Source organism: Propithecus coquereli, unplaced genomic scaffold (assembly GCF_000956105.1).
Source record: "Propithecus coquereli isolate 6110/MARCELLA unplaced genomic scaffold, Pcoq_1.0 Scaffold355, whole genome shotgun sequence".
NCBI classification, from domain to species: domain Eukaryota; kingdom Metazoa; phylum Chordata; class Mammalia; order Primates; family Indriidae; genus Propithecus; species Propithecus coquereli.
The window spans coordinates 3388190-3406493 of NW_012149230.1; the positions used below are offsets into that span (position 1 = coordinate 3388190).

An 18304-nucleotide genomic window follows, 5' to 3' on the forward strand; every position below is an offset into this window, starting at 1 on the left:
AAAAAAAAAAAAAAAAAAAATTCCATGTTAGATAAGCACAAAGAGATACACATCTACACAGATCACAGTTAGAACTGTCAAAAGTCAAAGACAAGGAGAAAAATCTCAAAAGCACGAAGAGAAAAATGACTCATCAAATACTAGGGAAACCTAATAAAATTAAAAGGTGACTTATGAGAAATAATAGAGGCAAGATAGTAGTAAAATGACATAGTCTACGTACTGGGGGTGGGGGGACTCTATCAACCAATAATTCAATATCTAGCAAAAACCATTTTTCTTTTTTTTTTTTTTTAATTTTTTTTTTAGCAAGCGATGGTACACTCCAAAAGAGGGAGGAATAGGCACACATCCCAGCAGACAGTGGCCTCATAAAACATTTTTCTAAAGTAAAGGTGAAATAAAGACATTCCCAGATAAATGAAGATTTTGAAAGAATTTATATAAAGAGCACTAGTAATTATGTAAATAATTATAAAAGACAGTATATTATATATTTTTCTTTCTTCTCTTAACTGATTTAAAAGACAACTGCATAAAATAATAATTATAAAATTGTATTGTTGAGCTTATATCATCTAAAGATTAATATACATGACAATGATAGCACAAAGGAAGGGGAATGGAATTGTATTAGAGACAAAAAATGACACCACACAGTAACTTGAATCCACAAGAAGAAATGAAGAACACCAGAAATGGTAAATGTATAGGCTAACAGAAGACTCTATAAATGTTTTTTTCTCCTTTCTACTTCTTCTCCTAACTTCTTTAAAAGACATAAGATTGTATAAAGCAATGGTTACAACACTGCATTGTGGAGACTACAACACAGACAAACATATGAGACGGTAACAGCAAAAAGGGAGGAAGGAATCGTGCTACACTGGAAGAACAAAGTTTCTATATTTTAATGATATTCAACTATTATTTGTATAGATTGTGATAAATTAAGACACATATTGTAATCCTTAGAGTAATCATTAAGAAAATAACAGAATAAATAGTACAGTCTAGTCTCAAGAAGCAACCAGACTGATACTTTTAAAACATTACTCAGATCACTTTTCCTCTGCTCAAAACCCTCCAATGGCTCCCATCACACTGAGGAAAAGCCCAAGTCCTTTTTTCTTTTCTTTTTTTTTTAGACAAACTCTTGCTCTGTCACCCGGGCTAGAGTGCCATGGCCTTACCCTAGCTCACAGCAACCTCAAACTCCTGGGCTCAAGCAATCCTCCTGCCTCAGCCTCCCAAGTAGCTGGAACTACAGGCGTGCCCCACCACACCCGGCTAATTACTTGTTTCTATTTTAGTTGTCTGGCTAATTTTTCTATTTTTTTAGTAGAGATGGGGTCTCGCTCTTGCTCAGGCTGGTCTCGAACTCCTGAGCTCAAGCGATCCTCCCGCCTCGGCCTCCAAGAGTGCTAGGATTACAGGCATGAGCCACGGTGCCCGGCCAAAAGCCCAAGTCTTTAACCGGCCTTCTAGTTGCCTCCCAAGCTTACACACATGCTCGCAGCTCTCGACATTTGTATTGGCTATTCCCTCTGCCTGAAGAGCTCTTCCCATAGATACCCACCAGGCTCATTTTCACTGCAAGTCAATCAAGTCTTTGTCTAAATGTCACTTTCTCAGCAAGGTCTTCAATGACTACCTTATTTAAAATTTCAATTCCCACCTACACATCCATTCCTCTTCCATCTTTATTTTTTTCCACAGTATGCAGCACCTTTTAATATAATATGCAATTATAGTTTATAATTTATTTATTGTGTTCTCCCACTAGAATATACGCTACATGAAGACAAAGACCTTGTTTATTACTCTATCTCCCATACCTAGAACACAGTAAGCACTCAGTAAACATTTACAAACACACTGAAGGAAAATAAAGAAAAAGAAAAGCGAAATCGACTTAATTTTATTCTGAAATCTCTATAGTTATCTTTTTTAAAAAATCTTTTCAGCATACATAAAAATAAAATTAGAAAGCATGCATAATTTGAAACTATTTCTTACCAAAGTCCATTCTATCTTTTTGGTTTCTCTGAAGCAAACCCAAAAGGAGATTAGCCAAATAAGGTGATGTTTCTCTGGGAATACTGAGGGAAAGGAAAGAAAACCCAACATAAGTGACGAGTTTATATATATTAACTATATTACTTTTGCCCTCAGTATGATAAATGAAAATATATATGCAGTTTCACAAATATTAATACTACATTTATACCAAGAAGACCATGGTAAGCCCTCACACCTTAAAGAAGGAAAAAAAAAGGCACTAAACAATTGCCTTTGAGAAATAGCATCAATTTGAGAGGATGCCTATATTGTGCTTATTATTGTTGTTTATTAGAGTATCTGCAGAAATACAACACTTCACAAGCCCAGATAATCTTGAGTTTTAACACAACTTCAACTTTGTGCTAATAGTTGCTATGAAGTTCACTACTAGAAAAACAGCCACTACCAATTCTGTGTGGAAAAGGGCAAAGCTTAAACAAATACAAATGAGAAATAATACAACTTCTTAAATCCTATATGAAAAAAAAAATGACAAAGTAGTAGGAAAATGACTTAACTAATAGGAATATACAACTCACAGAATGAAAAGGACAAAAAGATATTAGACAAAAAAGGAGCCAACCTCACTAATGAAGAGAATAATACAAATTAAATTAATAGCTAACTGGTCTGCCTCCATTTGTGAGGCATCAAATCTGATAACATTCCATGTTGCTAAAAATGAGGGGAAAGGAGCATTCTCTAATCCTGCCGTATGAACTGGGAGAGCCTACTTGGAGAGCATAACATTCAGTCCAACAATTTCATTTCTAGGAGTTCATCCCAAAGAAATGCAAACATGCATAAAGGTATATACACACACACACACTCTTCACTAAATTGTTTGTAGTAACCAAAAAATGAAAACAACAGAGATCTGATTTAATAAAATATGGTACATCTCACTATGGGATTCTATGTAGCCATTTAAAAGAATGCTGTAGCTCTCTGCATACGATCATTGAACATCATCTATGATATACTACATGGTGAAAAACAAGAGTAAGTTGCAGAACAATTCACAAAGTATGATGTAATCTGTCTTAAACTATGTGTGTGTATAAATATACACGTAAACAGGCACTCTTTTAAAGCACAATCAGCAAAGAAAAACAAACAAACAAAAAAGCAAGCATTCAAACATATATAAAGAACTCCCACAAAAAATATCTGGAAAGATACAAAGCAAACTCTTGTTATCCCTACAGAACAGAGCAAAGCTTAGGTGGAAATTTATTTTCTACTTTATGCACATCTATTCTGCTTGCATTGCCCTCCAAAAGGAACATATATAACTTCTGGAAATTTTTCTTTTAAATTTACTTTACATTTTAAAAAAGAAAGAAAATGGTACAACACTACCCAGGTACCTATGATGTGCCTGAAATTTTCTAATTTCCTGTTATAATAAATGCTCTCACATTTCTGTCAAATGAAACAGGAATCAATAATGGAAATACATAAAATACACAGAGTTCAAATAAATAACACTGTGTTCACAAATAGCAGAACCCGGTGTAATCTAAACACATACCTAGGCATTAAGCTTCTGTTTTTTTCATAAAACATCCTTAAGTCTTGAGGACTATTGGCCTATTTAAAAAAAAAAAAAGGTTTAATTTCCTAAACAATGAAGCAAAACTTCCAAATTATGCGACTGACAGTCATATTCTTGCTATACAGAACATAGATTCTAAACTTGAAAACCATGGATTGCTGAGGGACCCATAGTTGGGCATTAGGAACTCATAAAACCTACGAAACTGTGTGAAAATTCTGTGCATCTGAGTATGATGCACCTTTTCTGAGGTCAGACTCTCAGAGGAGCCTGAAACTCAGAAAAGGTCAAGGACCACTATTCTGGAGATTACATGGCCTACCCAATAGGTACGTTATTACTGTATAAATCCAGATGTATTTACCTTAGGACCTTAAAGGAATTCAAAGATGAGAACTTAGTATACTGCTACTATTCAGTCTGTCCATAGCAACAGGTTATAACAGGAGCTGCTAAATTAGTGAAGCCTCCTCTACACACAAACTAGACTGGGAGATTAAGTGTTTAACCTGGATGTGTCACTGATTTTTTTTTTTTATACCATCTTGGGCAAATAATTTCACTTTGTTCCAGTTTTTGGATTCAAAGATCTTCTCTGTAACATAAGAAATTATGACATAGCAATATGAATTCAAGATAAATCATCATGATTATATTCTAGAGGGCCACTTTTTGACAGGATGTTAGGGGAGAGGAAGAGAGGAGGAAAGAGACTCAAAATAATTTCCAAAAGCCTAAATAATTACCTCTCATCCAGCAGCGTCAGGAATAAAGAAGTGGAGACACAGTTTCCAGTGATCTCCCTAGACAAGCCCCAGCCCTCAAGTGGATTCCAGGAACTCAAAACCAGGCTAAACAGGAAGCGCTGATATGACCATTCACACCCCTTTCCCACCAGCCTATTAGCTCTGACTCTAGCTAGTTTTCACTAGCCTGGAAAACAGGCTTTACACCCAGTCCAACTACAAAGGGCAGGCAACAAGAGGGGAAAAGCAAAAGATGTTCTGGCTCACTACAGCAATTTTTGCCTGTAACAAAATCCAAGTAAGTCACAAAGGAGCCAAAAACATTGCTTTCAAAGTACTCCTCATTTCATAAGTCAAAGGCAACTGTAAAATGAGAAGATCCCATAACTGAGGATACAAGGAAAAAAGTCAGGTTACCTGAAACGGTGGTTTTCCAACTAGGCATTGATATATCACTGTTCCTATGCTCCACAAGTCTGCCTTGGCATCATAATGTTGTGACATAATAACCTCAGGAGCCTGGGTATAGAGAAAGTCAAGAGATACGCATTATGCTATTTACATAATCAATATGTATATATTAGTTAACTGGTAATGGTCACACTCCTAACAAACTACCACAATAAAACTTAACACACTGTGATTAATATTTCTCTACTCAAACAATACTGCAATGAACTTAGAACTACATTATTATATATAGAGATCTACTGGTAAATCTCAGTAACAATGTATGAAAAGAAGCAAGTTGTAGAAACATTTATTATTAGGGATACATAAAGTATAGTAAAAGTAGTAAAACAATAATAAAGAAAAATACACATCAATTATAGGACAGAGGTCCCCTCAGGGGTGTGAGGGTAGGAGAGTGGGTAATGGAATCAGGGAGAGGGACAAAAGGGACGCGGTTGCCTCTAAAATATTTTCTTTCTTTCTAAAAAAAAGATCAAGGAACGCATAGCAAAATGTTACCTTTGTTAAATATGGATGCTGGGTACACAGGTGTTTGCTACATTATTCCCTACATTTTTTTATAATTTGAAACTTTTTATAATAGAAAAACTATGATCCAAATCACAATAATAAAAATTATGCTAAAAGTAAAAGCATTTCTCTGCTGCTTTGTTAGAGGTATTTTCTCACTTTTCATCAAATGTTACATTTTAAATATACCATCAATCAGGTCAAACACTAAATGGAAATGTCCAATACACTTAAAGATAGTTAAATTTTATTTTCCAGGCACACCTTTCTTTTTCTTTCCTTTTTTTTTTTTTAAAGAGACAGGCTCTTGCTATGTTGCCTAGGCTAGTCTCAAACTCCTGGGCTCAAGTGATCCTCCTGCCTCAGCCTCCCAAATAGCTGGGATTACAGACATTTGCCACACCACTGTGCCCAGCTCAGGCATAACATTTGTATTTATTGTACCCAGTAAATTTCTTATTGAGTCAACCTCCTTTAATAATCAGCCAAAGCACTCTATTCTCAAGGCTGAACCAATTTTATACTCAAGAAGTACAAAGTAATTTTAAAAATTATATTAAATTATAAAGTTTATATAAGCAGTAAAATTATAATATAATCAAGAAAGCAGATTTGATATAAAAAATTTTTGAGCTTTGATAACTAGTTTTCTTGATCTCAAAGTTGATTTTAGGTTAGAGAAATTTCTAATTGAACATAAATCCATTTTAAACTTAGAACTGAAATAGGTACATTTATTTACTTTACATAATTCTGAAGCTCTAGAATTAACATATTTCCAGGCTTAATGCTTCACATTAGTTTAGAAGTTTCATAGCCTAGCCCTATCATACATGATAATCTCTACCTGAAAGGATAAAGAGGAAAGCTAAGATTTTTCAGTTTTCAGTGTGAGGCTGATGGGAAAAATGTCTATAATACAGGGACCTTGTCTAGAGACAACATGCAAAAGATGAGCATATCTTATGCTAAACAAATGCCCCCAATAGGTGTTTTTTTTAGTATTCTTAAAAGTACACATCAAGCATATCATGATTATATTTCACGAATTTTTATTCTCAATTTAATCTAATAGAGGATTTGTGCCATAATAACTAATCTTTTAAAAAAACTAAAACAAATGGCAAAAATGAGTTACTTTCACAGTCCACTATGCTAAAGCAAAAGATGTTTGTGTTATAGCATTATTGGTAATATAATTAACATTACTAACAGTTCAAACTATACATAAAATCACATCTTACTTGAAAACAAGGATCATACTTAAATTCCAATGCTTTGAACACACAGGGATGCAAACGCTCACTCACCATGTACATTGGGGATCCACACAGGGTTGCAGCCATCATGTTACTATGCAGGTAACGAGCAAAACCAAAATCCGCTATTTCACGAAATAAAAATTAGAAAGACAGATGATACCTTTGCTCACATTTAACACAGATCAAGACTCTTCAAGACACAAGAAGGCACAAAAGAACTACGAAAAATAAACAGCTTATTGAATAAGACCGTCCACCAAAGCAAAGAGTAGCTACTACAATTTCGACGGCTAAAAAACAATACTAATCAACTGCATAAGTCACACCAGTTTTGTAACCAAGGTGCACCAAACTTTCCAAGTAAAAGTGCTAATTATAATAAATGCTTCATTAGTATAGCTCTCATTAAATACAAATACCAAATATAGAATTTTCACTGTTTTTCCTAACCTGTTTCAGATAATTTTGAGATAGCACTAAAAAAAAAAAAAAAAAAGCCAAAGGCTGAACTAGATGATCTCTTAGATCCCCATGTCAAAGCCCCATGAGCTGTAAGAATCAATGTTATTTTTTTTTTGAGACAGAGTCTCACTGTGTTGCCCGGGCTAGAGTGCCGTGGCGTCAGCCTAGTTCACAGCAACCTCAAACTCCTGGGCTCAAGCGATCCTTCTGCCTCAGCCTCCGAGTAGCTGGGACTACAGGCATGCACCACCATGCCCGGCTAATTTTTTCTAAATATTTTTAGTTGTCCGATTAATTTCTTTCTATTTTTAGTAGAGACGGGGTCTCGCTCTTGCTCAGGCTGGTTTCGAACTCCTGAGCTCAAACAATCCGCCCGCCTCGGCCTCCCAGAGAGCTAGGATTACAGGCGTGAGCCACCGCACCCGGCCAAGAATCAATGTTATTAATTTGCTGCCAGTCACCATACTACATCAACCCCCCCCTCAAGAGCAGCAGGATTTGCTGCTGGGATTCATATTTAGAGCTCCTAATATGAGGCCTTTGGCCCTGAGATTTAGCATATGCTGCCAATAATGTAAAGGATTCACATGTCTAAATAGACCTCATTTATCTCAATAAACATTTCAAATTGCATCAATAAAATCCATCTTTCTAACAAAGCTAAATTACAATTATCTAAAAACACTGAGTCTCAAAAATGTCCTTGTCATGAAACAATGCATGGCCGTTTACCTATTTTGATGCGAATGCCACTGACACTTGACTTTCTGCGATTGGCATAAGACAACAAGATGTTCTGTGGTTTGAGATCCCTGTGGATTATTCCTTTGCTGTGCAGGATTCGCATGGCAGCTGCAATCTGATGCAGAAACACTCTGATAGTATCTTCACTGAGAGTTCCTTTAGCTAGTACAAAAGGAGTCACATAAATATTTAAGTGCACAAAATTAAATACCATCTGCATATTCCATCAACAGAATTGAGTTATGAAGGAGAGAATGAAGGGAATAAGGAACTAGAATTCACATTCATTTTTACTTTAATAACTGAAGTCTATGAAGAGGTAACAGATTCTTCAAAAACTGTAATCAATCTGTTATAAAGAGAACTGATTTGCATTTTTCTCGTTTTCATTTTTACCTTATGTTTTTACTGCTGAAGGTATCCACATGACTCTGAACACAATAGGTGCTCAGCAAATGTGAATATCCTTTATAAGCCAAAAAATAAGCTCCCCTTCGTATTAGTCAAATATCTGGAATAAATGCCCGTGTTTAATTCCAACCATTACGAGCACAAATTAAAAACAGGAGAAATCCTTGACCAGAGAGACCTGGACACTACTGCCCCTGTACCTGTTAGCAATCTGTGTTCCTGCATCTTCTCTTTCATCTCCCCCACTGTCCAACACCCCTGTCCCACCATATCACCTTCCATTACTAAAGACACCTTTAAGAATAAATGTTTTAACCTGTGTCCAGTACTGTAAAAAGGCAGCATGAAAATTATTTGGCGGTAGTCATTATTCAGTAAACACTGCAGTATTTCTGTGTATGCCAGAGCATGTGCTGGTTAAGGCCTGATTTGGAGTCAGGCTGCTGCTTTTCAAATCCCAGCTTCTCCACTTACTGTGTGACCCTGGAGGACAATCCCTCTGTGCCTATTTCCTCATCTATAAAAGGTTGATAATTACACTAACCGCATGAGGTTGATGTGACGATTAAACAAAATAAAACATTTAATAAAACTTTAGAAAAAGGTCTAACACATAATAAACATTCAGATGTAGTAAATACGCAAGTATGAACTTTTTATTACAATGGATCTAAAAATCACAATTCTTTCAATCTACTCTAAGGATTTACTATCCATAAACCTATTTAAATCCTTTGTGAACATACTTCTGTCCATACAATTTAGAATATGTTCCACATAACCTTTCCATTTGTAATTAAGAAAGACAAAAATAACATTGACACCTGGAATGAGTGAAATATTATGGTTTTAAAATCATTTTAATGCCATGTTAAGTGACATTTATATGTCCTTAACCTCTTCAAATAAAATAAATCTTCATGGTTTAAAAATTACCAAATATTTTTTTCTGTGAGGTCTATTCTTAACCTATCTTCCTTCTTTAATTCTTTGGGATTCTTTTCTTGATACTCATTTAAAAAAAAAAATTCAGGATGCACTAAAAACATATCAAAAGAGAAATCTTCTGCAATCTCATCCTTTGGAAATGAACATTGTTAAAAATTAGGAGTGCACTCTTTTAGATCTATTTTCTTACAGATGCCTATATACATATATTATTGCATATTAGTGAGTGGGCCAAATCAACTACTAGAGCTTAATTTTTGTAGTATTTTACTTAAGTTACATTGCAACAACTGAAATTGACAAGGTCGGGTGTGGTGGCTCACATCTGTAATCCTAGCACTTTGGGAGGCTGAGGCAGAAGGATTGCTTGAGGCCAGGAGTTGGAGACCAGCCTGAGCAACATAGTGAGATCCCCATGTCTACAAAAAATAGAAAAATCAGCCGGGTGTGGTGATGTGCACCTGTAGTCCCAGCTACTCAGGAGGCTGAGGCAGGAGGATCACTTGAGCCCAGGAGTCTGAGGTTGCAGTGAGCTATGATGACACCACTGTATTGTACCCCAGGCAATAGAGTGAGACCCTATCTCAAAAAAAAATTGATAGTATATTTTATTTCATTTCATTCATTTTCATTTTAAACCCTAGTATAATTTTTCCACTTTAAAATGATTGCAGTTGCTTATAACTTGTATCTTTGCCCCATGACACACTATTGAGTACACCTGAAATATGATTCCAAATTCTAACACTGTTCCCATGGGGGGAAAAGCAATGACCTAGTGTAGGCTGTTTCTGAGCACAAACTGCAATAAAAATTTATATATTTCCATGAATGTATGATGTGTACCTTTTAACATAATCCCAGAAACTGAAATTCCCATGTTAAAAACCTTGTATTTTACAGGGCCAGGCACAGTGGTTCACACCTGTAATCCTAGCACTCTGAGAGGCCAAAGTGGGAGACTCACTGGAGGCCAGGAGTTCAAGACCAGCCTGGACAACACAGTGAGACCCCCATCTCTACAAAAAACTAGCCAAGCACTGTAGCACGTGCCTATAGTCCCAGCTACTCAGGAGGCTGAGGCAGGAGGATCTATTGAGCCCAGGAGTTGGAGGCTGCAGTGAGTTATGATGACACCACTGCACTCTAGCCTGAGCATGTCTCCAAATAAACAAACAAAACTTTATATTTTAAAAGGCATTGTCAATACCAAAACTCTTCTGAATGAGTTCTTTTTTTTTTTTTTTTTTTGAGACAGAGTCTCACTGTGTTGCCCGGGCTAGAGTGCCGTGGCGTCAGCCTAGCTCACAGCAACCTCAAACTCCTGGGCTCAAGCGATCCTTCTGCCTCAGCCTCCCGAGTAGCTGGGACTACAGGCATGTGCCACCATGCCCGGCTAATTTTTTCTATATATTTTTAGCTGTCCGATTAATTTCTTTCTATTTTTAGTAGAGACGGGGGTCTCGCTCTTGCTCAGGCTGGTTTCGAACTCCTGAGCTCAAACAATCCGCCCGCCTCGGCCTCCCAGAGAGCTAGGATTACAGGCGTGAGCCACCACGCCCGGCCTTGAATGAATTCTTGAGCAAGCTAACACTGAGAGAATAAGCTTAGCCATAGCTGCCACACTTACTATATTCTGCTATAATTAATGTTTAAAAAGTACAACTTATTAATTTAGAATTTGTTTTATTTCAAACTTGCAAATGACAGAATTTGTTTTCTATCTTTTGGAAATGTAAAAGGCATTTTTTTTCACAGATCAAATAAAAAGATTAAATGACCATGCTGTGATACAACAGTATTTAACCTTCTAGACATCCCAGACCTTCTAGAACAGTACTCTCCAACAGGAATATAATGTGGCCACACATGCAACTTTCAATCTCTTAGTGGCCACATTTTAAAAAGTGAAAAGAAATAAATGTAATTATTAATATATATTTAACCCAATATACCCAAAATATTACCATTTCAACTTATAATGAATATTAAAAAAATTAGAGATTTATTCATTCTGATGAAGTATTCAAAATCCAGTGTGCATTTTATAATTGTAGCACATGTCAATTTGGACTTAGCCACATTTTAAGAGCCCAATGTGGTCAGTGGTTACTGTATGGAACAGCGTAGCTCTAGGCAATTCCCTAAAGACCAGAATTTCTTTCATACGTCTTTAGAAGTGTTTTCAAACTACAAGAGATTCCCTTAAGGACTGTGGCAGAGAAGGACCAGAGAGAAGATAAAAAACCAAAATCATACAGCAATTAAGTGATGTGAATATTGTAACTATTAATAGAACCATGCTTTCCTGGCTGCCCCCATTCAAGCTCTTAGGCTCTTCACTGTTGGGTCTCCCGTTTCAACAATACTGCTCTGGAATATCAAATACAGAGTTCAACAAAACTACTGTCAAAATTAACTTAAATCTACTACACCAGTAACAGTGCTTATATAGGTGAATAATACTTCTGTTAATGAAGGAAACTGATATTGTAACGAGAGCTCTAAACTGGGAAGTGCCACTCAATCTGACTCCAGGAAAAAAATACTTTCACCAAGAATACTAAGGACGTCAAGGAACTCAGGACTTAGAGACGGATGAGAAGACAGAGCAGGTTGATTTCTAGCTTCAACTCCTTTCCACCAGCAATGAATGCAAGTGCCTGCCTCACTGCATTCTATCTACTAATAAATGACATTTTGTAACTTTTTTTTTTACTAAACTGACACATTTTTTAAACAACTAAATTCAGAACAATGTTTGTCTCTAGGGAAAGGACAGGAATGGGACTACAGAAAGGTTTACAGGGGGCTTCAACTGTATTTTTAATTCCTTTTTAAATTTGGGGGGGGTATACCCGTGTTCTTTATATTTTTCTCCACACAGCTTTTGAATGTCAGCAATATTCTATATTTTAAAGATTTTTAAGTCTGATTTTTAATTGCACTCTCCCTGATTACTAAGTGAAATTAAAGTTTTTAAAAATTTTTTTTGTTTCAGGAGCTGTCACAAGTTATAAACATTTTTAATACATTCTCTTTTGTAAATAGTCTGTACCCTTTGTGTGTCTACCCATTGAGATCTTAAGTATTTCTACTGTGATCTATTTAATAGGTTGAATGTACTAACCTTTTACTATCTTTTTGCATATTTCCCTTGCATCTTTTAAGGAGTGAACAGGAGGTGCTAGCCTTATCTAGCATCATTAAAATAAAATACTTTGGAGGGACACAATTTGATCTGAATGCTTCATGTCCTACGTGAATGCATTTTGGGTACAGAATTTCAAGCACCATCTAGTACTAAAATCTTACTTCTGTGCCACAAAATAATTTCTATGTTACCTTTAATCCCTTATAATGTTGTTGGGTTTTTTTAATTATAAGAAATGCTCACTGAAATACATTCTTAGATACAGTCTCCCATTATTTTTTTTATTTTGAAAGAAATGAAAGGGACTAAAGGTTCACTGATGGCAACCCAGTTGAGCCTTTTGAAGGAGAGAAATTCTATTTGGTTTCTTTTCTCCTGGGGAGAGGACCCACCTCTCAAACACTGTCAGAGAGAGAAAGACGCAAAAAGGTAAGTACTTATATACAAGTTTAGGAACAAAACCACAACAAACAACAATTGGTCAACAAAGTGACTACGAGTTAAACAAATAACACAAATATTTATTGAATGTTTCTTATACAAGTGCAGGAAACAGGGGTAGCATATTTCATAAGTACCTCTCAGGATTAAACAGACTACAGTACTATCTTTATTGAACATTTGAACATTGACACACACACAAAATTACCTTGCAAATAATCTGCCAGGTCTCCACCATTGCAATACTGATATATAAAAGAAAAATAACTAAAATAAGGACAGTGATTCAAGATTAATTCAATTCATTCTCAGTTAATTTTAATTAAAAAATCATTTGTACATACTGTAATGTAAACCTAGTCTAAAAATTATAATGATTATGGAATCAAAATTTTTAAAATTTTAAGTTTTTCTAGTAGAATCTAAATCACTGAATCAAATTTACTGATTCAAAATTTCAAATAATCTACTGTCAATTTTAAAGAACACATTAATCAACAGGAATTTGAAATAAATTAAACAGAACTTGTATACTACCTACCTCCATCACCAAAAAGACAGAGTTGGGTAATTCCTGAAAAGTAAACAAATAGCATTTTGAGAAAAAAATTAAACATAAAATTTAAAAATGATAGTTAATAAAAATATTATATTCATTATTAAACTAGTAAAATAATATCACAAGATCCATTAGAAAATGAAATTACAATTCCCAACATGATTTAAGTATCTCCTCTTCCAAGAGCCAAATCAAGTTTTGATAACACTAATGTAGTCATCAAGATGTTCAATTCTGTTTACAGAAAGAACTACCTAAAACAATATCTAGGATAAAAAACATGATAAATTTACCACTTGTGAAAAAAGGAAGGATTTTTTTGGTCCTTGGGAAAACACTTCCATTTTGAAAACTTTGATTTGACAGAATCCTCCCTAGCAACATTATATGTACAACCTGACTTCTGGAACACATGACCCAGGATGTTTAGTTTTTTGTTTTTCTGGTTTTTATATTTATTTGGGCAATCACATTAACAGCGGATTGTTGGTGAAGGGAAATGTTTAACACATGTTACCAAGACATGTTCCAAGATTTTAAGGAAATGATTTGAAGAATTTTACAAAGTCTTTCAAATTCACATAGCTCCAGGTGTGCTGCTTGGTTAAGTAATTCAAAGATTGATTAGCTGGCTCCTCAATGACAATTTTTAGAATGTTAACTAAATTTCAAATTAGGCTTCCCTACAGCTTAACTGGAGCCAGCGCTCAAATGTGATTCACAACAGAGCTCTTCCAGGTAGCACTTGGCTTCATCAAGACCCTAAATTCAAAGACAGTTGTTCTACGGGAAAACACAAGGAGAGGGAAGGTAGAAAGAGGGCGGGTCTAGAGCAGTGCTACTCAAGAGTGCGGCTCAAGAACCAGTGCCAACCAGCAAACCATGTGTACTGGCCCACAGTGAGACAATTACAGAAATTAAAAGTAAGAATTCGAAAATGTTTAAAGCAATTTGACAAGATAATTTTATGTCGGCTGAACCTAATAATAAAAACTTTGGAATATCCACATGTAAGTCCTTTTTTATTTCACTTTTATAATTCATTTTTACTGGATTTTATAAAAGTATCACCTCACACAGATTTCAAGAACTGGTGCTTCCTGACTGCCCGTCCAGGGTAATTCTATGCAATGAGAATCGACACAAGCGGCTGCTGCAAAGTTGTTTCACCACGTTCACAGAGATGCCAGAAGTTAAGACCTGAATATTAAATTACACCTGCAAGAAACTCAGTGAACTAGGGTGATTTGCTTCACCTATTTCTCAAGAGGACTAGATAAAAAATTGAAATACATCATGCCCAATTCTTTGACCCCAGACATATACAGAAATTCGGAAGAATGATGGTGCCATTTACTCTCTACTGAGGAACAGAAGGCACCGCAGAATCCCATGCATGGAGTGCCAAACTGCAAGCCTGAAACATGCCTGGGTTCCGTAACAGCAGCAATCCCATAATAAATCAGGAAAGAGGTGGAAAACAGCCAGCTCCCAGCAAGCTAGAAGATCAAGTCCACAAAAAATAAATACTTCCTCACATCAGAAATAAAAACAAAAAATGTATTTTTGAGAATTAAATCATCTCTATTGTGAACCAGATAGTTTTCATCACAAAACCTAATCAAATCTAGTCCAAAATATCCTATAACACCGAAAAATACTGAGAAATCATTAAACACTGGCAATTTTGAACAATATTTTCTTTTCAAGTATAAAGTACAAAAATATGATCTCAAATCAGTGCTGCTAAATTATATAATAGCACTAATTTTCTACGAAGAGAAAAGAGAGCTAGAAATTCTTAAGAGGAGGCCCAACAGCCATAAATAATTTCTGTTCATTTAATATGAAGAGGTCAAATTCCCATCTTAATAGTGACAATTCTGGAGTTACATATAACCATTTAGTTTTCTCCACTCATTCATTCACTCATTCAATAAGTAACAAATGAAATACAAATACTTTTAACATTCTCTATTACTCATGCAAACTTTCCTCTAACTTCAAAGCAGTGAAAATCTCCACAATCATTCTTTATCTTGACAGTCCCTCCTCCTTTCAGAACCCCTTTCCAAAACAGTGCCCATTTTTTTAAATAAAGCACTTAAATCATGTGGAGTATGAGTAGCTTACAAGAGCCAGGATAGAGTCAGAAAAACAAAAAAGGTTTTCTTTTTTTTTTAAACAGAATTAATCATCTATAGACATACTGAAACTCAAATGGTACTGGGGCACTGGGGAGGAACTCAGAAAAGACATACTTGGATCAGAAAGGCTGAGAAGTGACCATATGACCTGTGAGCCAGATCACCAAGGGTTTGCCACAGCTGCCACATGTGCACCCACCTTTCCTAATACCAAGAAATCCTCACCCTCCACTCCTCTGCAGCCCTTCCATCAACAAAATTACAGACATAGGGATTCCATTCTATCATTCCCTTACACACACACATATATATATACACACACGCACATATATATAACATATGTATTTATGTATTTTTGTCCATGGTTCCTACCTCATAACTCCCATAACCCTTGTTATAATGTTGGGGTGCTTTAGGCCTAAGAAGCAGGCTTCAGAAAACAGAAATTCTCTCTGGGATCTTCTGCTCTCCTTTTATTTGCCTGAGACAGGACTCTAATCTTCCCCCACCTTTCTGATTATAGGGTTTTTTTTTTTTCCTCATTTTTTTGTAAACGGGGTTTACTGATTATAGGTCTTAAGACCTCATTCCAGAGAGGGTCTTGCTCCATATCCTGGAGGAAGAAATGCTACACAGAGAGGCCAAGAAGACTCTGAACAAACAGGACTTGCTGCGTTTCCCCACTCTATCTGCTAGTATTAGATCATACCCTTTTTGTCCAATCACATTTCTACACAGTTGTCTATGCTTTAATCATGCCTATGCAACAATGTCACCCTAAAAGACCCAAGAGGACAGGATATGGAGAGCTGCTGGACATGTGGAGGTTCCTAGAGGGTGATGCATCCAAGGAGGGTGTGGAACTTCCATGCCCCTTCTCCCATACCTGGCCCTATATATCTCTTCACCTGAATCCTTTGTGATAAACCAGTAGACATAAGTATTTCTCTGAGTTCTATGAGCCACTCTGGCAAATTAATTGAACCCAAAGAGTGAATCATGGGAACCTCAACTTGAAGCCAGTTAATCAGAAGTACCAGAGGCCCAGACTTGAGACGAGGGGCACAGGGTAGGTGGGTATCACCAGGTAGTGTCTAGTGTCACAAAAGAACCGAATTAGAGGACATCCAGCTAGTGTCTGCGCAGAACTGATTGCCTGCTTGTTGGTGGGGAGAAACCCCCACACATTTGATCACAGAAGTCTTGTGTTGACTGTTGTTGAGTGAGAGATTAGAAAAACTCTTTTGAGTGTTTTTTTTCCTTAGAATTATCAACAACTGTATGCCAACATGTGAAAATTTAGATGAAATGAACAAATTGAAAAAGTTTGTTTGATGAAAAAAACAACTAAAACTGACAAGAAATAGAAAATTTGAAAGGGCCCATATCTATTAAATAAACTGTATTATAATTAAAACCTTTTCACAAAGAAATTCTCAAGTTTCGATGTAATCCCATTCAAAATCCTAGGAGGTTTAATATATATGGAAATAAATAAGATGACTCTAAACTTTATGTGGAAATGAAAAAGGCCAAGAATAACCACAAATAATCTAGAGGAAGAAAAACAGAAACTGGAGGACTTCTATAACTAGATATCGACATTTAATATGGAACTATGGTAAGAAAAACAGTTTGGTGAGGCTTCGAGGACAACAAAGGGAGTCCAGAAACAGGCCCACGCACACGGCCACTCATTGATGAGACACTGCAGCACGGAGGGCAAAGGAGCATCTGCTAGTGAGTGGCGATGGGTGGGCTGGCTGCCATCTGTAAAACTAAATGAGTCCTGACCCCCACCTCATGCCACATACAAAGATAAGGCAGATTACACAGCTAAATGTGAAAGAGAAAGATTTTAGGGAAAAACACAGGCGAACATCTTCATGACTCTAGGAAAGGTAGGGAAAGTCTTCTTAAATATGACACAGCATTAAATATAAACGGAAGAAACAATAAACTGGATATTAAAACTGAGAATTTCTGTTCATCAAAAAAAATCATTAAAAGAGTAAAAAGGCAAGTCACAGTGTGGCATAAGTCATTTATAATACATATATATGGCAAAGTACTCACGTCCACAATATATAAAGAAGTCCAATAAATTAATAGCAAAAAGACAGACAATGCAATGGAAAAACAGACAAGAGACTCCCACAGAAATTTCAAGAAGAAGATATTTAAATGGCTAATAAACTTACAAAATATACTCCTATCAGGAGTCATCAGGAAAATACTAATTAAAACCACAATTAGATACCTCACCAAAATGGCAAAAACTGCCAAGTGTTGGCAAGGATATAGAGTAACTGGAACTGTCAAACATCTGCTGGTGGGAGTTTAAGGCAATTCACTGGCAGTATCTACTAAAGGTGGTCCTACACTTACCCTGTGATTCATAAATTCCTCTTCTAGAGATTGTCCCTTACAAGATCTATTTCAACAGAAGGAATGGTGAGGAGAGAACTGAAGGAGAAAACACGGCAACAAGCCATTTTCACTGCTTCTGCCTAGCCTAAGGAGACACTGGAGTAGGGAGATGTTAAATAAAATAAAAGATTTCGGAAGACATCCTCAATACAGGGACAATTTTTTTAAATTGCATTTGTTTTAAAAAAAAGCTGAGTGCATGTATACATGCATATATGCATCAAAAAATAAGTCTTGGACACACAACAGTGGTTTCTTCCAGAAAAAGGAAATAAAGAAGAATAAGGAGACAGCATTTATTTTTTACTTTATATACTGCTAGACCACTTGAATTGTTTTTATACTGAGGACCTATTACTTTCATAATTTTAAAAACAATAAAGTGAATTAAAAA

The 18304-nt window shown here is 35.9% G+C and overlaps 1 protein-coding gene across 1 annotated transcript in view; it reads right to left on the bottom strand.

The window, feature by feature from the left end:
- The window catches only part of ULK2 (unc-51 like autophagy activating kinase 2), a 112583-nt gene that overhangs the window by 83250 nt on the left and 11029 nt on the right, over positions 1 to 18304 (bottom strand). Inside the window, exons 4-10 of the mRNA XM_012651444.1 lie at positions 13316 to 13348; positions 12983 to 13019; positions 7809 to 7982; positions 6663 to 6736; positions 4786 to 4887; positions 3599 to 3657; positions 2020 to 2102 (exon numbers count right to left, since the gene is read on the bottom strand). Coding sequence (XP_012506898.1) covers positions 2020 to 2102; positions 3599 to 3657; positions 4786 to 4887; positions 6663 to 6736; positions 7809 to 7982; positions 12983 to 13019; positions 13316 to 13348 — 562 coding nt within the window. The remainder of the gene's footprint in view (positions 1 to 2019; positions 2103 to 3598; positions 3658 to 4785; positions 4888 to 6662; positions 6737 to 7808; positions 7983 to 12982; positions 13020 to 13315; positions 13349 to 18304) is intronic.